This window comes from Girardinichthys multiradiatus, chromosome 23 (genome assembly GCF_021462225.1).
Source record: "Girardinichthys multiradiatus isolate DD_20200921_A chromosome 23, DD_fGirMul_XY1, whole genome shotgun sequence".
Classification (NCBI taxonomy): domain Eukaryota; kingdom Metazoa; phylum Chordata; class Actinopteri; order Cyprinodontiformes; family Goodeidae; genus Girardinichthys; species Girardinichthys multiradiatus.
In genome coordinates this window covers 46,962,822-46,987,875 of record NC_061815.1, presented here as the reverse complement: position 1 = coordinate 46,987,875, position 25,054 = coordinate 46,962,822, and the positions used below count along the sequence as shown (strand labels likewise).

The 25,054-nt window shown below is 40.0% G+C and overlaps 1 protein-coding gene and 1 long non-coding RNA gene across 2 annotated transcripts in view; both read left to right on the top strand.

Annotated features, from left to right (window-relative positions):
- Positions 1-25,054, top strand: part of rapgef2b (Rap guanine nucleotide exchange factor 2b) — a 127,360-nt gene that overhangs the window by 84,901 nt on the left and 17,405 nt on the right. The window contains exons 7-14 of the mRNA XM_047353149.1: positions 13,956-14,087; positions 17,897-18,074; positions 20,578-20,714; positions 21,527-21,685; positions 23,003-23,155; positions 23,243-23,407; positions 24,600-24,707; positions 24,788-24,991. Of these exons, the coding sequence (XP_047209105.1) occupies positions 13,956-14,087; positions 17,897-18,074; positions 20,578-20,714; positions 21,527-21,685; positions 23,003-23,155; positions 23,243-23,407; positions 24,600-24,707; positions 24,788-24,991 (1,236 nt within the window). The remainder of the gene's footprint in view (positions 1-13,955; positions 14,088-17,896; positions 18,075-20,577; positions 20,715-21,526; positions 21,686-23,002; positions 23,156-23,242; positions 23,408-24,599; positions 24,708-24,787; positions 24,992-25,054) is intronic.
- On the top strand, positions 5,816-11,878 carry LOC124860142. Its single transcript, XR_007036278.1, has 2 exons — positions 5,816-6,490; positions 11,454-11,878. It is a non-coding gene; the product is annotated as an uncharacterized LOC124860142 (long non-coding RNA).

The window sequence follows — 25,054 nt, the reverse complement described above, 5'->3', positions numbered from 1 at the left end:
GATTTGAACACCCACGTCTCTCTTTCCCAGCATGGGCAACAAAGGCAACAGCCCTGTTTGTAGTTATTAATAGCTTAAACTCAAACACTTAGCATTGAAGTAAGATGGAGCAGATATTTTTGGCTCAAATGAAGGAAAATAACTACTTATATTTTGGCTGGGGTTGATTTTTCAACTTAAATTGCCAGTTCCAGAATTTAAAGACCCTTTTAAAGGTTTGGTGTTTGAAACATAATAAATGAATAACATCTATTTTGATGGTAATGAGTGCGCATGGCAACAATCCCACAGTTTCCCCTCATATGTGTCACTGAGACATGATGAAAGTCGGTCCATCAACCTAATAATAGAATCATTTGATCAGTTTACTGTTGGGCTAATATGCTTGATCAGACGCAACAGACTATAATAGGGAAGCCTAGTCTACATGTCTTGTATAGATGACTTAAAAATAGATTTCATAAAGAAGAAAAGAGACACATTTTCAAATTATTTTGCTGTATAATGACATTTGGTGTTATTTGTGTTCAGACTAATAAAGAAGCTGTACTGAGATCCTTGAAGACTTGGGCTTAGAGCTGTTAAAACTAAAGATAGGCCAAAATATCAGCTGGCCATTAAAATAGGCCGGTGTTTTCCAAGTATCGTCTGAGGTCCTAGCAGCATGAACAGAAAGGCCATTGGGCACCAGTCTGTTTATGTCTTGAGGTTTTTACACCAAACCTGTTCCAGCTCTGAACTGGTACCAGTGCTTAACTAGTACCAGTCCTTTGTGTTGCCAACACAGCAGGTTCTGGCTGGTTCTATCCTAACTCCAGCTTTGAGCTGAGCCAGTGGAAACAACTGCTTTCACTAGGAGCTGGAGGGTGATGGAGATCAGCCACCAGTCAAATTATTATGAACACCATATTTAAAATTATTTGTTAGTGTTTGGCTACTGATATCTTTAGCTGAATCCATCAACACCATTTCAGACTTTAAAAATTGGCAGATAGTGTGAATAAATCCAGCTGTTAACTCTGTGCTTACCTGCTTTTTGCAAGGCTACAGGAAGCAATCAGAGGTCAACTGGTAGAGATTGTGAAACATTTACAGACACAGCTTGTTGCTTCAAACTATTGTTAAAGTTTGATATGTAAGGTATGAAATGTTTTAGAATGCTTAGATAAATAATGCGATTTGTTAAAAGAAACGGTCCTCCTGCAATGCGATGCCCAACACAAACGCTAAATAAAGCTGATGGAGTCTGATACATTTACTAAACGAGACGTTTATTTTGACATAATGGCATCGCTCCAGCTGGTCCTGAAAACCAAACCAGTTCTTTTACAGAAAACCATGGACATCATGGTGTAGAAACAAGCAAGTGGCACCTAATCTCTCACCACAGTTGGCAAGCTATGAGGGGCATGTTTACTGAGCTTCCTACTGCAGACTTGCTACCTGAGCAGATAACTCAACTATTCAACAAGCTAATATCAGCTTGTTGTACTTGTGTTACTCTTTAAAGAGCAGAATGGCAAAAACAAGCTGTTGAAAACCATTTCTAAATTCAGCAGGTGTTTATTCTATATTTTGGTCCATGTATCACAGTCAAAATAACAAATCAGTTCTATAAATAAAATGATTATAGCTTCATTCATAATTTGGTTAGATTATTTTAGTACCAGTAAGAAGAGTTGTTGCATTGATATACATTTTGTTGATTTTGGAATCTCATGCCAGCCCATCCTGACTTGATGCAGTTACAGATTAAATATTATCTTCAACAGAAGCATGAAACATGTCCTACTGCAGTTAACTGTTGAACTCATTTCAAAAGTAAAGACTTCCAGTTCATAACGTTTCACCGTTATTTATAACTTTATCCAGAAACCTAAAGTAACTGATGAACTTCACTCACCCTCCACAAAGCTTTCTGCTGTTAATTCTCTCAAAGCTTCTTACTTCATCTTCCTGTCTGATTTATGCACCTTTTAGCAGGTGCACGAGTACAGCAGATGTTTTGCCCCAATGAACCTACGAGTGTAATCTTTTAGGCACGTCTGGCAGCCCGCGTTTCTATCAAATTATTTCCAGAGCACCGTACAGGTGACAACAGCTTGAAAAATGAGGTAATCCCTTGAGCTGCAGCAGCAATGAAAACGGAGTCTCTTTATTGGATCATTGTTCTCGCTCTTACAACGCCACTTAGAGCCATCTTAATTGGGACAGATGTCATTGATTAATGCCCCTCCTGCATGTGGGCTTCTGTTGACTTCCAAACAAATTCATTGAACAAGGTTGAAAACTAATCAATAAATCAAAGTCTGAGACTCTGATCTTCTAATGGACAGTGTGGGTCTTTCAGAGGTTTTCTTATTAGCATTTCTGAGCAAAAACGTTCATGAATGATCAGAAAACCTGTAGGTGTATCACCTGCTGTTTTAATAATATAGTTTCTCATGGTCAGATTTTCTGACTCCCTCCAAAACCTGTTATAGACAGTGCCTTGCAGAAGTGTTTATGCCACATTTTACATGTTGCATAATTATGTTGTGGAAGAAAAATGATACATTATTATTATTATTTTTTTTATTTTATTTTTTTTTCAAGTGAAGACTTGAAAGTGTGACGTGCAGAAGTATTCACCCCCACCCCCCCTTTTAATCTGACTCCCCTAAATACTATAAAATGTAACCAATTTCAATAAGAAGAGAAAATTAGTAAACAAAAAGCAACATGAAGACCAAGGGCCACAGCAGAGAGGTCAGGAAGAAAGTTGTGGATACATTTAAAGCAGGGTTAGGCTCTATAGGATAACTTTTAGTTGTCCTATCAACAGGCCCATAGTAACTCTGGAGGAGCTGCAATCAGGACACTCATGGAAGAGAACCTGTTAGAAGCTGCAAAAGACTTGAGGCTGCAGGTCAGTGACCCTAAACATAGTGCCAGAGCTACAATGAAATGGTTGAGATCAAAGTATATTGATGTGTTGGAATGGCCCAGTCAAAGTCCAGACCTATTCAAATTGAAAATCTGTGCCAAGACTTAAAAAAAAAAAGTGATGTTCACAGACCAGAGTGAGCTTGAGCTTTGAGAAGAAGAATGGGCAAACATTTTAGTCTGCAGATGTGCAGCTGGAGCTGCAGCAAAGGTTATATAGATTCAGGGGTCTGTATACAAAGTGCACGACAAACTTCAGATATTTATTTGTAAAAATCATTAAAACAGTGTCTTTTTCCTAACATCACAATTATTCTCTACTTTGTCTTGTAATAAGATATTAAAATACCACTTAATATCCAAAATATATAGTAGTCTGCAACATGACAAAACCTGATAAAGTTCGTGGTGTATTCATTCTTTTTATGGAACTTTATTGTCGTGGAAGCAAACTTAGCTAAGCCAATAAATCCTTGCACATAAAATTACAACAGGTCTAGGGTTTCTTTAATTCTTGGATTCATTTTGGAATATACAATCCATAGCATTGCTATACGACAAATGGCACATTTCCACAGAGTGTATATATATATATTTATATATTATTTTTGCTTCATGGTTATAGATGACAAGATTGTCATTTTATGCCAGTTTATTATCTTAATTTCAGCTGCTTATTTCTTAGTTAATAAAAAAATATCAAGATCTCCTTGGAATTAAAATTTAGACCCCTTTTAATACGTTTTTGATATATTACCATAAAACGATTTCTGCTTTTCGGTCTAAAGCTTGAAACACATCCCTGTGTTTGCATGTGTCCCGTGTTTATATGCTGGAAGTGTAATGAGGTTTTAATTGTTCCAGTGCTATGCATCAACAAGCAAAACGCCATGCATGGCCTCGCCTATCACACTCAACCCACTTTAAAGTCTGTTTACAAATGACAGATGAGGCCAGCCCCCCACCACCCCTTGCATTTAGCACACCCCACAACTGAACATGAGTGCATTAATGTTATTCTGAGGGTTTCTTTTGTTTTTTTTTAATGTAGCCATCACTGTTCTTGATGGTCGATGGTCTAATGGTCTACTGCCTGCTTTTCCTTTAAATTTAGTGTGTGATTGGTCAGTAAAAACATGATTAATTGGTTTATTTGTTGCTAGAAAGCTTAAAATGAGGGGGGTTGGGCAGGAGGTTTTGAAATTCCCAAGGCACAGTCTCGTTGCTGCGGTGATGTAATGATGCCCCTGTCCTCTTCACCCCCTTGAGGCAATTGTTGGAGACGTTAATGACTGGGGTGCTCGGCAAACCACCTGAGCTTTTTTGTTGTTTTAAAACATTACATCATGGCTCAGGGCAGGAAAGGTGATGTCATCCTGGGTCTCCAGGCTTCTCTCACCCATGTCCGCCTCCCACGCGCCTCCCCCGTTGCTTCGACTGGAGCTGCTCCAAAACCAGCTCGTAGTATACTGTCTTCCAGGCACAGGCTGAAGCTGAGCACCCAGTCTTTGTTCAGGGCACCAGCCGTAGCTGTATGCAAACATGGCAAATATGAGTCAGATGAACTTTTGTTAAGTAGATATGTTGTGCTCCTGAATTGTGCATCGATTATTTTTGGAAAGAAGTTTGCATTGTAGATTCAGTGCATGTAGAAATATAATTTCTTTCTGAGAATTTAGATCTTGTATGAGGCTGAATAATCGCCTCATGGAGCAGTGATGTGCAGCTGCTTTTCAGGTTTACTGTTATTGATTTCCCTGTTTCCCAGTTAATTGTGTAATCTCCCAGTTGACATAAGATGCTGAAAGTTCCCATGACAGCTTCCTATGCACAAACTAATTCCAGTTGCAATTATTTCTGTAAAACTGCACATGAACTTGTGTTTTATGCAATCCCTCTGTGTTAATAAAACAGCACAACGACCAATAAATCTACCTTCTTTTTCATACTGCTAGCAAACACACAGGGCAGCTCATATGTGCATCTACTTGGTGATTGTAAATGCACACACACACACACACACACACACAGTTTGGATTTTTCAAACATTTCCAGTATCACATGATTTTAAGGCTCTATAGATATCCTTTCCAGCATTGCCAATACATTTATAGAGAAGAGTTACCATCACCTCATTAATCATTTGAACCTTTCCTGGTGACGCTGCAGCTTATTGTAGTACAGCTGAGTGAAGGTGAAGTGGCACGGTCTGTTGCCACTTTTCCTGTCTCTTTTATGCTCTCCCCTCCCTCCCTCCATTTCGGCATGTCTTGCTGCCTCCGTTGCCACAGCAACTGAAGGCCCTGGAGGGTGTGTGGGTGTTTGAGGGGGGCTGGATGGTTGGTTCAGTGGGTTGCGGGGGCTCATGTTCGCCCAGTTGCCATGGCTATCTCAACTGAGTGGCAGCTACCGTGTGACGTCACTGCTGCCAGTCTCTGCAGCTGGACCTCTATCTCCTCTTGCAGTATATTTCAGCTTTTTCTCCTTTATTTTTTCACTCCATCCAGCTCTTCATATAGTCTACCAGCCTCCTTACTCCTTCTCTGTGGAGGAAGTGCTACAACTTCCACGCCCAGGAAATGGCTTTCCTGCAGTCCGTTACTATGCCAACTGGATCCAGCTGCTGTCTTGTGCTAAAAAGAGTGCAATGACTGATTTGTTCAGTTGCTGACGCCCCCCATGCTTCAGACTTCCATCAGTCATTAATCTATCTTTCTACCTTATAATTTTCTGCATCTTTTGAACTTTGCATCAGATTTTGCTCATATTTTATCTCTCCATCTCTCATTCACCCTTCCCTTCTTTCCATCTCTGTATATGTATATGGAGTGCATCCATAGCCGCTCAAACAAAATCACTGTCAGACTGGGAGGAGGTCCTTACCCCCTCCTCCTCCACCACCCCTGACACACATCCACGCATGCTGCTCCAAACAAACCACTGGCTTTAACACTCTGGGTACCTTGGTGGAGGCTGCAGGGATTTAAGGCTTGAAATAATCTAATGGTGCACAAAAGGCGTTTTTACGTGCGTGCGTGTTGCTTCACTTTCCGTACGAGGGAGAAGGAAGCATAGAGAGAGAGAGAGAGAGAGGAAGGAAGAAAAGGCGGAGTGAGCAAATGTGAGTGAAAGTGTTGTCAGCCATTTTTTCATCGTTTTTTTTTTTGTTTTTTCCGCTGTCTTATCGACACGCTGCTGCTCCCCGACTGAAGATGTGACATTGGAAAAGAAGCAGGCTGTTTTTCGCTTGGATAAAAAGGATCTGTTGTTTTTTCTCCGCTCTCTTCACCTTCCCCTGTGTGGTATTCATGATCCAGCTGGAATAAACGCAGGAGGTGTCGTTGCTTTGGAGAGTCTTGTCAGGCCAAGAACAGCGGATACTCCCAAAACTATCAAGCGAACACGGTGCAGCTGAGGGAGGAAAGAGGCAGGGAGGGGGTTGTTGAAGATGAGGGTAACGCAGGACCGGGATGTTAGATGTTAGCCCTGCAAAAATTTTTTCATTATGAAACCATTAGCAGCATCAGACAGCAATGGAGTCCCGAGCCAGCAAGATAAAACCCCGGTAAGTAGCCTATTGACGTGCATCCTCTTTTATTTTTTTCTTCCTCTCATCATTTATGACCCTGTAGATATGATTACCGGCCCTGTAATGGACGTGCATCAGATTTCTATCGAGCCTGTGCGAGATGAATGAAGGCAGGGCAGACCAAGGACGTGATCAGAGGCTGGTCGTTGCCCCCGACGAGCCTCAGATGTGTGTCAGTGTGTTGTACTAGAAACGGCCGCCATGTGCTCGCTGTCACTGACACATGCAAACAGACGTACAGATGCATTAATATTACGAGTTCCACACAGGAATTTATATATTCATCAGAAATAAATAAATCCGATACATTTTTGTCAATCATTAGTGACGTTAAGGTTCGTCTCATCTTTTAGATAAGTGCTTATTTTAAACTGGTTAGACAGATGTGTGTTTGATTGTTTTATGTCCGACGCCTTTTCCCTCGCTTTGCTTTGCAACGCTCTACGATGACAGTAGTGACAGCCCCTCTAGCTGTGGCCACAACATTAAACACACGTTTGCATGGGAGGAAAATTACAGTGCATGTATTGAATCTCCATTTAGTCTGTGATCTTTTATTTCCTTTTTTTTTTATTAGAAAAACTGATAATATGATAGATAAAAAAATCCATAAATTAATCATTTTCGGTAGTTTTTCCACCTGCTGAAATAGTTTGATCCACTGATATGTTGCTGTTGGCGCTGTCCGCGGTGCTGAAAGCAGCCTGCAGCTCCAGCAGACACTTCGAGGCTCGACACAATCTGCACTTGAACAGTAAACTGATTGATCGACTGTCAGCGCCGCTGGCATTACTCACACATTGAGACCACACACACACAAAGACTCAAGCACATGCAAACAGCAGGCTGTACATCTTTGTGATGGACAGTGTGGGTTCCAGAGCACATATACATTGTGAAAAAAATCACCTTAATATTCCTGTAATTGCCATAAATGTGTCACTGCTGATGAGTTATCTCCACTGCTTTTCTCACAGTTTGCGCTGTTCCCCTCAGGGAGGCCTGCAGGATACCAAAGCCTCTGACATACTTCACTTGATAAATTTTAGTATAGCTTAGTATGAATTTTTAAAGCTGTTGTAGCCAATATATAAAGATTTTTGCATAAGCAAGTTTTATATTCTGCCTTTATTTAGATATTGTAAAATGCCTGTGATAATAGTGGGCTGTAAACATGGAGACTTACTTTCCTTAGAAATTTTCTAGTCTTCATAAACCGTTTAAATCTTATTTCAGTAATTCTAGGCAAAGGGTAAGACCAAATCAAAGACCAAAATCTGTTAAAAATATCTGAAATTTTTGACGTTGTTTAAACTCATCTCATCATGCATCTTCATTTAACTTTTTGCTTTGTAATGTTTTTTGCATACAAATGAAGGCTTGTGTAAACAACAATTTATCTCAGCAGGATTCCCCCAATGGGCTAACAGATCCTATTACAGTAATGGTATCATAATATTATTCCCATCAGCACTGGCTGCCGTGACAGCAATTCCAAGCCTGCTTATCTCTCCCCTTAACACCTGTGATTTCCATTCTTAGTGCAGCTTTTTACTGAAACCGTCATGGTTCAGTTGGTGTTGAGGTCTCTTCTCTTCTGATTTCCTTTTTAATGTCTTGGTGATGTCATTTTCTTAAATGCTAGCATTTAAGAAAATCCCATTTTGAATCAGAGCCCAAATGTCAGCTAAAAGGTTTGGCGCTAATCACTGCCTTGATTTTATTAATATCAACTTATTCATTTGGCTAAAATAGTAAATAGAAAAAAATAAATATTATACACCAATTACGTAAAGCTTCAAACCTGCTGATGCTGATTTTAGCCGATTCCTAAGTTCCTTTATCAACTTTCTGGATAAATCAAATCAAATTATAGCTCACCTAGTTTTTTCAGATTGTAAGAAATATGATTTACAAAAATAAATAACAGCTTTCTCCAACATAATTTAAAAGACCAAGCTCTGATTTGTGAGATTGTTAAATCATTTATTTAATGTAACTATGCGAGCGTCTCAGTGGTTGATCATTAATTATTTGTTAGGATCAGTTTTGATGCCCCACTTGGTGTGTCAGGTATAGAGAGAGATCAGTCAGTGTTACACAGCTCTGTGGTTAAACAGAATTTCACTGTTTCAAAACAGACAAAATTATTACAGATTAGACATTTTAAACTTTCCTTAGCCTTTCATATTACTATATAGATTAGTATGTATAGCATCAATAAGAGCAGCCCTTGTGAGTTAATGTACCGTTACTTTAGCTGTAGGATTTTCCAAATTTTTCCTTTTATCCAAGTTCAGCATGACAATGAGAACCAGACTCTCTAGAAGGATAAATGAAATCAACTTTGCTTAGATCAGTCCAGTAACCTGTTATCAGCTGACATCTAACTCCTTGTTGTTTCAGCCTGAATGAGCAGCTCAGTGACACAGAAAATAACTAAACTGAATCTTCTTTCTTCTGTATTAATTTCTACAGTAAAAACTGTTGTCAGCGCTCCTGTTATGGGTTATGTATTCAATAATCGGGACAAGGTTTGATTTTTAGTTTGTTTCAAGCATAAAATGGTCTCTTATTTAAGGTGATTCTTTGTACATGTGCCAAAGCTCCAGATTTATAGCCAACCGCATATAAAAGAAGTTTTAAAACTCTTGGCATGTTTCATTGTCTCGCTGTAAAAAGTAAGTAAATGTTCCTTACGTGAAATTGTGTGACTTGACTTGTGTGGGCATGGCTGACGGAGTTGTAGCTGGTGAAGGGAAAGCCCAGGGTGTATATCAGAGCCATTAAATCAGAAACCCTGCCAAAGGGATTTTAATCTCCTGATCCGAAAGGCTCAAGAAAGTGAGAAACGGATGCCTTGGTCAGGGAATGTGTCTGCTCCCAGTTAATCTTTGGACACAAGAGGGAGGCCATTTCTTAGCTAGTCTACAGTTTTAATAACATCTAACAGCATATAAAAAAATAAATATATATAGAGTTACAGATTTAACATCAATATTACATTTTCTTGGAGATCCTAATCTCTTTGAGAAGTTTTCTTTTATCCTCTGGGTTAGAGTTTCTTACCTCAGGAAGGGTGATGGAGTGTAACAGGACAGATTCACTGGCTTCATATACAAGCAGTAAAGAGATTGAGAGGCAGCCAGCGCCGCCACCCAGCAATGTAGGTCATTAGGTCTACTGTGTAATTTAAGGAGCACCACATCTGCTCACATGTAAGCAGAACTGAGTGTTGTGGCTTGGGCTTTACAGCAATGCCTTATCCCCCCCGTGACTGCTGATCGGAAGTATTTTCAGCCCTGCTTCTGCAGAGCTCATTTGTTTTCAAGAATGTGTTGAATTTGGAGCAGAACAGTGCAAAGAGGCAGATTAGACACAGGAGACAAATTTACAAATTCATGATGCAGTTCATGTTGATCATATCGTTAACATGTTTAAACTGGAGTATAGATTTTTGAATCAATTGGCGCTCACAACACAGGATACATGTTTGGCCCTATTGGATAGGCTTAATGAGCATGTCATTGTTTCACTGGCAGCCAGTTCGACCCGGTCTCTTGCATTCCATTGGGCCAGAGAGGTCAGCGGGCCACCACATGCTCATGGAGTGAATGGATGTTGGCTTACTGACCGACAGACAGACGGATGACCTAAATGAGCGGAGAGAAAGGATTACTTGTTTATTATCCATTTGCTTTATCTGTCTCCCCTGCCCTCACTTTGTTCCTCACATGCCTCTCTGACTGGTTCTGGAAACCAGTTAGGGTGTTTATAGCACCTTTCAGAGATAGGTGTACAACATGTGATAGGAAAGATGCAAAAAAACATTTCTAAAAAGTCATTCAAACAAGGTAAAATTAAAAGCGTTTTAACGTGAACTCAGAAAGTAACTGGTAACCACTGGTAGGGACATTAAAACAGGACTTTCTATTGGTTCTGGTTTGGAGTTTTGCTGCAGTTTTGTTTTCCATCTGGAGATTATCAAGGTCCTTTTATTTAAGATAGCTTAATTAAACGACCTTTGCAATAATGTAAATAACAAAAAAAATGATAATCTTTCATCCTTTTTAAAAAAAACAACAACCTTCTTCTGGTAGCAATCTTTCTCAAGTGAAAGAAACGGTTTCAGACCTGTTGTTTGATGGCTCAAATACAACACTTAAATTCATCAGACTACACTGAACAGCTTCAAGGTTGTGAAGGCATTCCATCAGTAGCAATCAGACATTTAACTGTAGGTAACAGTCATTTATCCATTTCTTAATATCCAACAATACAGTAGGTTTGATGATTTATGTAATTCTGGATGAAATCCAGTACAACTGGACTTCATCCATGTAAATGTGTTTTTAACTTATTATAAAGACATATGTAACATAATTGTTCCTAAAACACAACTCTAAGGGACACCACAGGACTGGCTAATATAATGTGATTATTGATCAGATTGTGTGGCTGTTTAGAGGATGATATGCTCTCAGTAACTTGAATAATAAATTCAACTATATGTACACTATATGTAAACATTTGTTTTAAAATGCCTAAAAGTATGTAACATATACAGAACCATTCAATAAATTAGAATATTGTTGAAAAGGTCATTTATTTTAGTAATTTAGCTCATTAAGTTAAACACATTATATAGATTAACTGCACACTAACTAATATTTTCACCCTTTATTTCTAATAATGATGAAGATTTTCTGCTTACAGCTAATGAAAATACGACATTTAGGATTTGAATATTACATCTGACCAATAAAAAACTTTTTTTAAACAGAAGTTTGGGGTTTTGAAAGGTTAAAGGTTGTTATTTAAAACAAAATACTCTTAATGACAAACAATCCTCATTGGAACACATGTTCTAATTTATTGAATATGTATGGATAATAAGGGTTCAGCCTTTTGTAATTACAGTTTTCTTTGATTCCTGCAGAATATGAGCATGTTTCTGCCACCAAACAAATAAAAGAAGAATACATCAGTTCAGTTCTGGAGAGCCAACAAACGATTCATCTCTCTTTATTGTCCAGCCAGTTGTAACAAGGTGGAATTCTGCTGGAGGCATTCACATCAACGTCCACCAGACACGGTGGTGGGAAGAGGCAGCCCGAGGGGGATTAGTGACTGACAGGGTCCTCCGGTCGACCATTTTGGTTTGTGCAACCAGCCACATAATTAAACGTGATGGAAATCTTTGACATACTGTAATCACATCACACCTCAGTGCTGCGAGAGCTCCACTGACTGGTTTCCAGTCTCTTGTCACTGACACAGAAAGGCACTTTGTGAATTGATACGTCTAATTTTTCTACATTTTCCCCTCACAACAGCTCAGAAATAAATTGCTTTCTGAAACTGTTCAGTGCAACAACTTCTTTTTTGTGACTTTTTGTTGGCAGTCTTAAGCTTTCCTTTAGCAAAACTGGTCCCCTGTGTTTTCCAGTGTCATTTCTGTTTTGCCAGCATCCAAAAACCTCATAATGAATCCATAATTAAAGACGTACAATCAGAAACTAAACTCAATGCTTTTCTTTTATTTTCCCCTTTTAAACAGCTTGTATAAAATATTGGCCTGTTTTAATGTCTAAGAAAAGATTTAAAATAAACAGAATTCAAAGACATTCAACTCAAACAGCTTGGAGGAGACTCCAAACCAAATGTTCTCCAGATGTTTAGAGTTGGCTCCAACTCTACTGCCTCATGATGGCTAAAGTTGGCACATTAAGTCAGACCAAATTGAGTTTTTGGGTTTAAAAAAAATGAATATTGATGATCTGCCACCGCCAAAAGTGAAGTTGAAAGAGGCTCAGAGGAAATGATTCCACTTCCAAGTATCAAATAAATATATATTTGGTAAATAAAACATATGGACTATAAAATATTCACATCTACAGACGCCATGAACCAGTTTCAACTGCTGATTAAAATTCTTTACTCTCCTCTTTGACTTTCTAATCAGACATGATGCATTTATTTCATATTGTAAAAAAACATGAAAACGGATAGAGGCTTTTCAACAAAAGTTGGTAAATATATAAACCAGAAAAATATGTCAAGGAAAGAGTAGGAAGTACTATACAGTTATCTCCAGTAACCAAGATTAAGGTGCATTGGTGGCATTTTCATTGAACCGGTTTTTAAAAATTCAGCAATGTGTGAATAATTCATTGATTTATCAAAGAACTGAACGTGTGTATTTATGATGGGAAATGGAGGATATTGGCCCTGCAGATATTTACTTTAAAGTGCCTCAGACGTTTTAACAAATAACCAAAATATTCCAGGGTTGGTCAGTTAAAACATTGCTTCAGTTTCATTTTTTCAGTTGTAAAAATATCCCAGCTGATTCTGATTGTGCGTATTTAAACAAACTCCATGTTTTTCTAATTATTTCTGTTAGGGGTTTCTGATGTGTTTTAAATTTTGGGGTCATCTCTATAGAGAAGTGGGTTGGCCCATTTACAGTATTTTTAATTACAGCAGCTACTTTATGCAGCATGAATTACTCAGAGGGGTTTCCCCCCATTACTGCCTGTGTTCCTTCAGTTTATTCAAGTTGTGAGGCATTAATTAGGGAATTTCCTTTTTTCACGAGAATGCTTTTTTCCTGCTCTTGAGCTCTGTTTTAATAAAAAAAATGGATTACTTTCAGTTTGTGTTTTTGTCACTATAATAGTTATGTTGTTCAGAGCCTGAGCCCCTGGAGAGAGATTTGTTCCCACTTTAGCTTTACATAATAGCAGGTTTAGTGAGCTTTTAAATTGACAACATGATGCATATTAAGGCAGGCCCAATTATTTTCTATGTTGTTAAACTTTTAAAGTAGATCATTTATAAATACTACTTTTTGGAGCTTCTTGTGTTACAGCAGCTCATTGTATGTAAGTCAGAGCTTTTGCAGGATCGCGGATTTTTGGTTTTGCGCTGTGGATGCTGCATAATCACGTCTGAGAAGTACCTTTTGTTAAGCCCACATATCTTTTCAAAATGTTTTTTTGCTGGTTTGATATAATATTTTAATATTAAACATTAGCTGTAAGCGGAGAATTGTCATAATTACCAGAAACAGGCTTGAAATCGTCAGTCTTTGTGGAATTAGTGCATTTAGTTGCTGAAATAAATGAACTTTTCAATAATATTCTAATTTATTAAGATCCACCTGGAAGTCATAAGTAATACTGAGTTATTTTTCATAATATATGTAGGTTTTAAATTCAAGTCTAAAATGTCTTAAAAAGTCTTTAACATAGTTAAACTATAAATGTTGTATTTAATGTCCATCCACATCGAAGGACAACATCACGCTAAGTGTGTCCAGATGCACGGCAGTCAGCATGTGTGTTAGAGTGGGTGACCAGAGGTGGCTGCTGGGCTGACTGATACTGACCATCTGTGTGTATGATGTGTATGTGTGTGTGTGTGTGTGTGTGTGCAGTTCCCTGCAGACTTCAGCAGACTGCACCTGGCCGACGGCTTACACCCACAGGTGACCCACGTCTCCTCCAGCCACTCAGGATGTAGTATCACCAGTGACTCTGGAAGCAGCAGCCTGTCAGACATTTACCAGGTAAGGCCTCCGCTCGCCAGCTCTGGATCCCCAGCCAGGCTGGGATGGTAAAGCTGGTGTGGTAGTTTGGCGTTGGGGAAACTGAGGATTTCTCAGCAGTTATCCAACTTTTCTCTGAGGAATTTGGTAAAATACATTTAAGTTCTTGGCTTTAGGAGTTCGGATTAGATCAAATAGCAGAAACCCTAAATATGTGCATAAATGGAATAAGAATTGAACTGATCCCCAGCAGGTAGGAAATCCTCCCCCTTTTGGTGAACTGACAACCGTCCTTGTGTGAATTTTCCTAATCTTATTAAGCAGGGCATTTTTCCACCATAATTCAAAGGTTTTGCTGCCGGAAAGGCTACAGGACACTGACAGGAGAGCGTTGCTGCTCTGCAGGTGGCAAGCACACAGGCTGGATGCTGCAGAGCAGGTGGTCCAGCCCACATCCTGCCTCCATCTCTGCCTTTTCATGACTTAAAGGCAGAAGCACAGGAGTCCTGCGGAGTTGACACCTCATGTTATGGCTTTATGCTAATCTGTGACTAGAATCACTCACTAACCTCAAATAATTACCTTTTCTGATGTTCAGAAGTCACATAAAGCCTAATAAACCACAGTAAAATATTAATGGAATATTAGGAGCCTTGGAATATAAATGCAGCTTAGGGGTACACACATACACCAAATATTGTGACTATAGACTTACTCTAAAACCTGAAACTAATCCTCTTAACGCCACACAGCTACCCCATTGGACCATAATGCTGCCACTTGCTGTGTTCCTGTTTGTTTGTGGTCTTGTGACTGCTCAGGGCCACATTGAGTCACAATCTCTTTGTTTACCTCAGACCTCTTGCTGGTTTGTATGTTTCTGATTTATTTGTGGTTGTTGGTATACAGCTGTATGACTGTGTGAGTGTGTATCATATCACAGTATGCAGTGTGTATATGTCAGGCCTTGTTTTCGATGGCTGCAGTAGGTTAAACAGGCATTACTGTCTGGAGTCTGGTCTGATCCTGCTCTGAGTACCATCTGCTCACAGCTCTGTGACAGCTTCTGGATTTCCCTCTCTCACAATCACAAACACTGTCCTGTTCCTCCATGAAAGATTTCTTCTGTAAACTGCAGCCACTCTGTCTTTTAACACTCTTCAATTTGTTTTATTTTATTTTTATTTGTTTAATCACTGGGGAGCTCACTGGTAATGAACTTATCTGTTCAATGGGATGCTTTATGAGTTGCAATGATCTGCTTCCCTCATATTTGCTGCTTTATTGCCGGAAATTATGAATAAATTGTGACTTTTGAGTATAAGGCTGACTCCCATTTCATCCTTAACCCTCACCCTTAGCGCTTGACCATATGTTTCTAAGGGGTAGGGTGTCCCAATTGTTTTTGTGTCATAAATATAATTATTTTATCAGTTCAGATATTATTTATGACACTAAATGCACTGCAGTTATGGCCCGAAGTGTTCTAAAATAGCCTGGTGCCACTGGTAATTATGTAGCATAAAAGTAGCAAAGATAAAATATGTCTTAATTTAAAGTGTTATTGTGTAGTTTGATTCATACTGAGGTTCAATTCTTCTAAAAGAAGGAAAGAAAGTTTTATATTTCTGTTTACATATATTGTCATAAAAAATAAAAACCACTTTAATGTCTGGTTTTGAGTTTTTAGATACTTGCATTCAGAATAACCAGCATTATATTTCATGAATGTTTGGAGACAACTGTACCTAAAATCTTGTGTTTCGAAACAATTTTAAGTCATAGGATACATGTATATTGAAGAGTGCACATCGATGGAGGGGGCGGGGCTACATGCACATGGATGGAAGAGGGGCGGGGCTAAGTGCACATGGATGGAAGAGGGGCGGAGCTACATGCACATGGGTTGAAGAGGGGCGGGGCTGGGTGTAACCCTACTCAAACAGAATGGTGGCTTGCTTCAGACTTGAGATGCCCTTTTTGTCCTAAATTTGCAAAAATAAATAAAGGAATAATGAATTAGTTGTAAAAGAAAATGTTTGCTTCTTTTGTTCTGTGATTACCTGTGATGTGCTGTTTCTAACTCTGACAACTTGCCTTTATATCATTATAAATTTGAGCAACTGTGAATATTATAACATGTAGAAATATATATCTTCCCACCACAGCTATCAGGTGTGTAATGTCAGATAGGTGATCTTTCTTCTTTCGGTGTGGTTGCTTTTCCTGACCTCTCGAGTTATAAATAGATTAGTGAGCTGCTTGGCGTTTTGTCTGTTTGAGACCAGAATGGGCAAAGAATTTAGAAACTTTACCCAACATGGATTTTCTGATCATTTTGCTGATGCCGTGATAAGAGTTGCTGAGCAGGCCAGGGACAGATTATTGATGGGAGCTCTGAGTGGTTTAACAACAAGTCCTCTGCTGTTGTAAAGTCCACATCCTTCGGCTGGAGTGAAGAACACCCACATCATCAGCACGTCACTGCCAGCATGGCGGACTGTTTGTGTGTGAATAAATCATGATATTGGTCCTTTGAAAGCATTGATCCAAGAATAGCCTGCATGAAATATTCACAGCACCTGACTTGCCCACTGAATCCTAATGCTCACTGCAGGTTTATGAGTTTTTGATACATGCTTCAAGGTTCAATGTTACTTTATGGATACCCATAGGTAGATTTATTTTGTGTTGGGTCAGAACTTGGCTTGACGTGCATGTGAAAATCTTGTATGGCAAATAAACACATTTTAATGGAACATTCTGTCCAAACTAACAAATCTGATAGTAGTCTGAAGGTCTTCCAATTGTAGTTATTTAGACACAGTTTTATGACATTTGCAGGGAAAATCCACTTTATCAAGTCTGTGACTGTATAAAGGTCTCAATCTTGCATCAAACACCATCTCCACAGACTCAGATTTGGCTCCGCCCACCCAATTTTGCACCAATGGAAGCCGAATGGCCAGTCAGATGCTGAATCATTAATGAGCCTTTCCCACATGCCGTTTGAGAAGAAATGACACAGGGCGTCTGAGCGACACTCTGAACATTAAAAAATTAAAAGCAGACCGGTGGTCTGGGGGGCGAAGATGCGTCTGGCTCTGCAATTTTGCGGACAGTTTGCTCAAGCCACCTGTTCTCCTCTTTCTATTAAAAAGCCAAAAGCTGGACAACATTTTGTGGTAAGAAGTTTCCTTGTTGAATGGCATCAGAACTGATGTTTTGTATGTATTCCTTTGGTTTGCTCTGCTAGAGCTTTCATGTTGTGAGTGTGGTTCAGGCTTTGATTGCAGTGCTCCTGCACAAGTAACTGTATTACGTTCTCCTCTCATCTTAGTTGGCTGCGCACATATTTTATCTTCTGCTTTCAAAGAACAGGATCTGGCTGCAAGGCAGGCTGTGGAGTTCTGCTGTGGGGGGGGGGGAAAGAAGAAAGTTTGGATTTAATTAGCTTGTTACTATGCATAGCAGCCTGTTTGATATGCACTGTTGATGTCTGTCTTTCTCATACTGTATTCAATGCCTCACGTAACAAGATGGTCTGAATCTGTACAGTCTGAGTGTGTTTGTATGAAAGGCACTGTTATAGATGATGTTTGTACTGGAAGATGGCGTCAGCATGTGTGTAAGGTGTGAGGCTTCTGGTCATTAATTGGGTTTCCAAGCCAAGCAGCTAAGTGATGAGTATCCAGGTGTTCTCTGGTTGCTGCTGGCATTTGGATTGAAGGGATGATCTTTGAACTGTTGATGCTGGGTGGAGTTTCGGCATTCCTCAGCACACCCCTCTTTCCACACAGAGTCATCTCTGACATGTTTGCTCCCATCAGGCCACAGAAAACGAGCCAGGTGACATGGACCTAAGCGGCCTGCCGGAGACCGCGGTCGACTCTGAGGAGGACGATGACGAGGAGGACATCGAGCGAGCTTCTGACCCTCTCATGAGCCGGGACATCGTTCGGGACTGCCTGGAGAAGGATCCTATGGACAGGACGGACGATGACATAGGTGAGCAATCTATATTTTTATGTCCTTCTGTTGTTAAAACATAAACCAATGATTTGTTTAAATATTTCCAAAATTTCTTCAAAAAAATATGAGCTGCATTGTTCTTGTCTAATTTTCCCGGTTTATAATTAAAATCACCCATTCCTCTCTTATTGAAATGAGCCACAGGAAATATCCACGGCTCTGATATCTGTGATGTTGGCTTTCGAGTAATTCTCAAAGCCACATCAGGCTTTTCGTATCATATCCCTTAAAGCTATGACTCAACTCCAGCCATGATGATAGGATTGTTTAAAAAAAAAAAAAGTACACAGAGCCTGGTCTTAGCAGCTGATGTGGACTTTGGGTGAGGATGATGCACTCGATGCAGAGAGAGGAGCTAGTGCCAGCCCTTCCCTTCCCCCTCCATTCGCTGATCTCCCTGCTGTACACCCCCCTCCCTCTGCCGGCAGGCTTTTCTAGGTCACTCCAGCACATCCTCTCTCCTCACCTCTCCCAGCACATTAAACTTTCAGAGCTACCGCAGCTTCACACACACCGTTGTTGCAATGCTAAGCCTAGGTCAACCGGTGCACTAGACTGCTGCTGATCGGGACCGAGGCAGAATATTTTTTGGGGATGTTTTCTGGATGTTTTTCCTGATTGGTTATCACTAGATGGAGCTGTGAAAAGCCCAGACTTGGTGTTACACGGTGTATCTCTTCTTAGTGGCACACCCAGTCATTTATTCATGGATTTGTATCCAGTTAACAAACTGCTCCCTGCAAATACAATAAATCCAGCTTTTAACCAATCATACACTGAGCTTTTACTCGTTTAGTTATTTCTCTTGTTTGTGAAATAATAAAGTTAGTATTATGATAAAATTGTCATCCATGTAGGTGTAGCTCAACACAATTGAGAAAATATACATAAAGGGTTAAAACAGGTCAAGTTTCTTGCTATGTTTGACCACATGTTTGAGATACTCACTGTATGATGGACTTGAGTTTCATTATTTTTTCATTATATTTCCACAAGTTTTTAATACACAAAATGTATGATGTGATCTAATTGTTTTTATTTTAAACACAAAAGTAATTATCCCAACTGCTGCTTAAATAATATAAAATGTGGATTCTATTATGTATAACATGTTACTCTTGTTACTATTTTTGTACATAGACTTAAGCAAATAGTTAACATAAGCAGCTGCTAGGTTTTTGAGGGCTTATCCCACAGACACTGTTGCCATTTTGCTCTTTAGAGAGGTGGAAACAAGCTGGCATTAGAAGGTTAATTCATCAGGTAGTGAGCCTGCAGGTGGCAGGCCACTCCTCATTTGCAACCTGTTTCCAAGCTAAATCTTCCTTTTTAAGGATGAAGAAAAAGCCTAAATGCCATCTTTTAGCTGACTGTCAGCAATGCAGCAATAGGTGGGGCAGGGATTGCACTGTGCTACTCTATAATTTATGTCATGGAACACTTCAAGCCAGTATTTAGATGCCCTTTCAACTTTTACTGAACGGTCTAGGACAGCATGGTCGGCGGGTTAAAGTCAACCCGCTGTTGTTACAGCTTTTCAAAGCCATGCAAGGAAGTCATCCCTGGGATCGGAGGACTTATTAGGGGTTAACCAGGTTCCCAGCTCGAGAGTGATGAGGTGAACTGAGCGATCTGACATTCTCTGTAGGAAACCTGCTGTATTTCACCCCATTTTTGGTTCCTTGATGCCTGCCTGATTTTTGACAGCTCACATATGTGCACAGGATGTCACAGGGTTGATTGGTGATTGGAGTGGCTGGAGGGAACCTCGGACAGGTGTTGGTGTTTTTTCATGATTGTCAGGATGGAAGCGTTTTATAAAAGAGGCTTATTATTTGTTAAGTGAAAATCCTGGACATTCTGGGAGTTTTCGCTGGAATCTCATTAAAACAACGTAGGAATATTATGAAAACCTTCAGTGGTTTTTATACCCTATTTTTTAAAAACCTTTGTATATCTTATTACTGCTAACTGGCACAGGTCTAATCATGTTAGGTATTAAACAAATAGTAATGGTTTGCATGGTTGGATAGCTGGGTACGTATGGTAAGAAATCAGTTTTCTTCAGTTCTTATGAAGAGTAATGATTTAAATCCAGCTTGACAGAATGATGAGTAAGAGCTCAGTTGAGCTTCAGTTTGTCCAACAGCTCCTTTAACCATCAAAAAGGTCACAGTGTTATTTGTCAGCCATTATTCTTGGCTTTCTTCACAGGTTTATGTCAGTAGAATTGATATTTGGCTTTGTGGTCTGCCCATAGTGATTCCTCTGTTGGCTCCGTAATGATTGTGGTGATGATTCATTGTGAAGCTCGGCCTCCAGCTCTTGTCTTTTGGCTCGGTCGAGGGGAGATGCTCAAGCACGCTTGCCAGGAGCGCTGCTTACCCTCTCACTCTCCTCTCAGAGTCAAACCTCTTACAGTGTTTAATGGTATTTCTCTGAACGTCCCCGTTGTCTCGCTTTATGTCCCTCTTCACAGAGCAATTACTGGAGTTCATGCATCAACTGCCAGCGTTTGCCAACATGACCATGTCGGTGAGGAGGGAACTATGCGCTGTCATGGTCTTCGCCGTGGTGGAGCGAGCCGGCACCATTGTTCTCAATGATGGAGAGGAGGTGCGTGTTGGTCCATATTTATGCCAAGTTTTGTTTGAAACTATATTTATATATGTTTGCCTGTTTCTCTGGAAAGTGACCCGTGCTCTCACCTCTCCACACCAGCAAATCTTTGTTCTTCTATTGTGTTTTTTTCTGCTCTATTAACCCTGAAAGCATGAAATTACTTATCACTGGGTCATTCTAGGATCCCTTAGGCACCAAAAGCTAGACTCTCAGGACGAGACACAGCATCGGGTTTCAAAAAAGACAATTTGCTTATTTTCAGTGTGTCGCACTAGAACAAAAGAAAGAAAAAATGTCATGTTAAATTGTGCATCTGATCAATTTACTGAGCCGGTTTCACTAATATAAGTAGGTAAAGACAACCGCTTTTAAAAGGAATTTGTAGTAGCTTGGCAGCAGATGACTGCAGTAGTCAGGAAGTAATATCGTACTTTAGTTCTTAATGAAGTTTGGTCCAGACCCATTTAAAGTTTTCTATCTAAGAATCCTAAACTCAATTTTAAGAGCCATAGGTAGCCTGCAAAGGGGGCAGCTAAAACTGGTTCCTGAAGCTGAAGTCACCCTATAGACCTTGTGAGTATGCCGCAGATGAGGCCTTACAATTAAATGATTGGACATTTCTACATTTCTAAATCTTACTTTTTTAACAAATTGAAGTTCTAAAGCTATTCTGCATAATCTGAAATCCAAATCTTTGAAAATATTACTTCTATTTATTTTATTTTGCAGTGTTTTGTTTGAACGTGTTTTATGGTTTGAACATCATGTTGCAAACAGATTGTTGCATTCACGTTTTATCGCTGCAGCTGGACTCATGGTCGGTGATCTTAAACGGCTCTGTGGAGGTGTCCTACCCTGACGGCCGGACAGAGATGCTGTGCATGGGAAACAGCTTTGGTGTGTCTCCAACCATGGAGAAGGAATTTATGAAAGGCATCATGAGGACCAAGGTGGACGACTGCCAGGTTGGAACCTTAATTTAAGTTGATCTGTCACACTCCACTTGGATGAACAGCTTCATTTCCTTTGCATTTCAGTGTACAGAACCAGACAGAAGCACTGTCATCTTAAATCATTAAATCCCGCTGTGCCCCATTGGTACAAAAATGTTTGCAATCATGACACAGAAAGTTGCTCGGGGCAATAGCAGCCTTTTATATGTGAGCCACAACTATTTTCAGGTAAATAAGCCATCTTCTGCAAATCTCAACATTACACTATTTGCATCATCTGTCAGTTGAAATAATGCATCAAAGTAGGAGTTGCATTACTTCTTATATTTTAAAGTCAAGTTCAACATGATCCAAGTCAAGTTGACTTAAAGTAGTTGCTGTGACGTCATAGAAACGCAGGATAGAGCGGTGCTCTGATGACCTGTGGCCCGTAAAGTTGCACAAAGTCCTCCCCGACTTTGGCTTTTTTCCTGAACACTGGCTTCCCCTGGTTATTGACTATATCCTCACTAGACAGCTGGACCTAGGAGTAAAACTAATAACTTTATGTTGACCACAATTGTGCATGTTGGAATGTTTTTACCTAACCTTATTTTAAACTGATCAACCTGGATGTAGGGTACAGGTAAATTCAGCTCACCCACCTGTTGTTCAAGGCGGCTGTCCCCTGTAGTGCAGCCGGCTGCTCAGGTGACTTTGGGCAGCCTCGCTCCGACTCTGCGGGATGAACTGAAGAGGTTTGAAGCGGGGAACTAACACACAGGCGACCACTGGGATGGACTCTGCCAAATCCTCAGAATCCAGTTTGAACCATGTTTCCAGATGTTGTCAGACAGTGTTTTTAAAAGAGCGTAAAGGTGCCAAGACGGATGCTTCGACACGCAGTATGGTGCTGATGTTGAAAATCAGTGGGAAGGATGAAAGAGAGTCAGATGTGTAACTTGTTCACATTATTTCAGTAGCCTTTTGCCTGGGTTTTCAGAACCCTTTGGTAAAATTCTCACACATTGTTCATACATTGGAACCTATTTGACATTCCCAACCCAGTTCCTCATCTTAAACCTTCTTTAAAGAATCAGTTTTGTGGCATCAAAACACCTTGTTGCAACTAGTCAGTGTAAAATGTAAAAAGTCATTGCAGAGCAATAAAATCAACCAGTCGATTAATTGGTTGTAAGCCCTACATCCAACACTGAAAGCTGACATGTTAGCTGAGTCCATTCAGTGTAAATAAAAGACCTTTTTGGTAATTTGTAAAAATACTTTATTTCCCACAGGGGCGTAGTGGACCGCCTCCTAATGAGCTGTACTGTTTTATATTTCTTTCAGTTTGTATGTATAGCCCAGCAGGAGTACTGCTGCATCCTCAACCAGGTGGAGAAGAACATGCAGAAGGTTGAGGAGGAAGGAGAGATCGTTATGGTAAAGGAACATCGTGAACTGGACCGTACCGGCACCAGGAAAGGACATATTGTCATCAAGGTGTGAAATATTGATGACAATCGATTGCAAATATCCTAATTTTTCATGATCAACTTCTAAACTTATGTCATCATTCTTAATTATCAGGGCACACCTGAGCGTCTCACCATGCATCTGGTGGAGGAGCACTCAGTAGTCGATCCTACCTACATTGAGGACTTCCTGCTGACCTACAGGACCTTCCTCTCCAGCCCCATGGTCGTGGGAAAGAAGCTCCTGGAGTGGTTTCACGACCCAAGTCTCAGGGACAAGGTACCGGCAGCAGAACAGAACAGTCCTCCTAATGTGGAAAAAGAGATTAAATGGATTTAAAATCTTTAGAAAAACTTGCAATTGTATTAATAATTTACACACAAGTCAGAAGAAACGTGGAAGTCAGTAGGAATCAATGTCATGACAATAAGTGAATTTCTCTCAATAATTCAATTCAAAAAGTGAAACGTATGTGATTCATTACACACTGAGTGATGATTGATGATTAGAGGTAATAACTGTCATTGACATCCTCCATGAGGTGGAGCATTAAAGGTGATGGCTAAAGAAAATGTTCCCAGTGCTTTATCTAAGCATATTGGCGGATCAAAGCAGTCTGGAGGAGGAGTGGAGATGTATAAAGTCCAAGTTGCTCAAGGTCTCTTTTGAAGGTTCCACAGCCAACTGTGATTTGGGGAGCCATATCATCTTCTGGTGCTGGTCCACAGTGTTTTATCAAGTCCAAAGTCAGCTCAGCTGTCTTCCAGGAATGTTTAAAGCATTTCATGCTTCCCTCTGTTAACAAGATCTTTGGATATGCAAATTTTCCAGCACGACTTGGTCACCTGCCCACACTGCCAAAAGTATCAGTACTTACTTTAATGACCCTTTAATGACATGACTGTTTTTGAGTGGTCAGCTAGCTGACCGGACCTAAAGCTCACAGAGAATCTGTAAAGTATTGTCAAGAGGAAGATCAGAAACACCAGAGCCAACAATGTAGATGAGCTGAAGACCGCTATCAAAGCAACCTGGGTTTCCTGAGCAGAACCACAGGCTGATCTCCTCCATGCCATGCTGCATTGATGCATTACGCCATACAGGAGGAACAATGACCAAGTACTGAGTTCATAAACTCGACAGTACGTGAACACTACACAGTAGACGGCTAATTCTGTTTTCTAGGTCTTATTTAATATCCTTATTTTCTGAGAGACAGAATGTTGGCTTTTTCTTAACTGTAAACTGATATCAACAAAATTAACACGAACAAGTCAAATACATCACTCTAGGTGTAGTAAATATACTTCATATGTGTTTGCTATTTCAATTGAATTACTTATTATAAATGAACTGTTGGACATTTGAATGCGCCTGTATTGGTCTGGAATTTGGTGACCTGTAGATCTCTTAGGTCCAGAGGATTATTAGTGTGTGTGCCAACATGTGCTGATCATGGGATTTTTCTCAGGTTACGCGGGTAGTCTTGCTGTGGGTAAACAATCACTTCAATGACTTTGAGGGAGACCCTGCCATGACTCACTTTTTGGAGGAGTTTGAGAGCAATCTGGAGAAGGAAGTAAGTTTCTCATGTAAAGAGTGCTTCAACAAAATACAACAGAAATTCAGATTTTATTGTATTTTAAATGTTTTTTCCAGAAAATGTGCGGGCACCTCAGACTGTTAAATATAGCATGTGCTGCTAAAGCCAAGCCAAGGCTGGTGACACTGACCAAGCCGTCCAGAGATTCTCCTCTGGCATTCACCCTCCTCGGAGGTCAAGAGAAAGGTTTCTGCATATTCATCGATGCCGTGGAGCCAGGGAGCAAGGCAGCTGAGGCTGGACTCAAGCGTGGAGATCAGGTAACTTTGACATCAACAGACATTGGTGAAGGATTGTATTGTCCCGTTATTTCCGGGTTTATT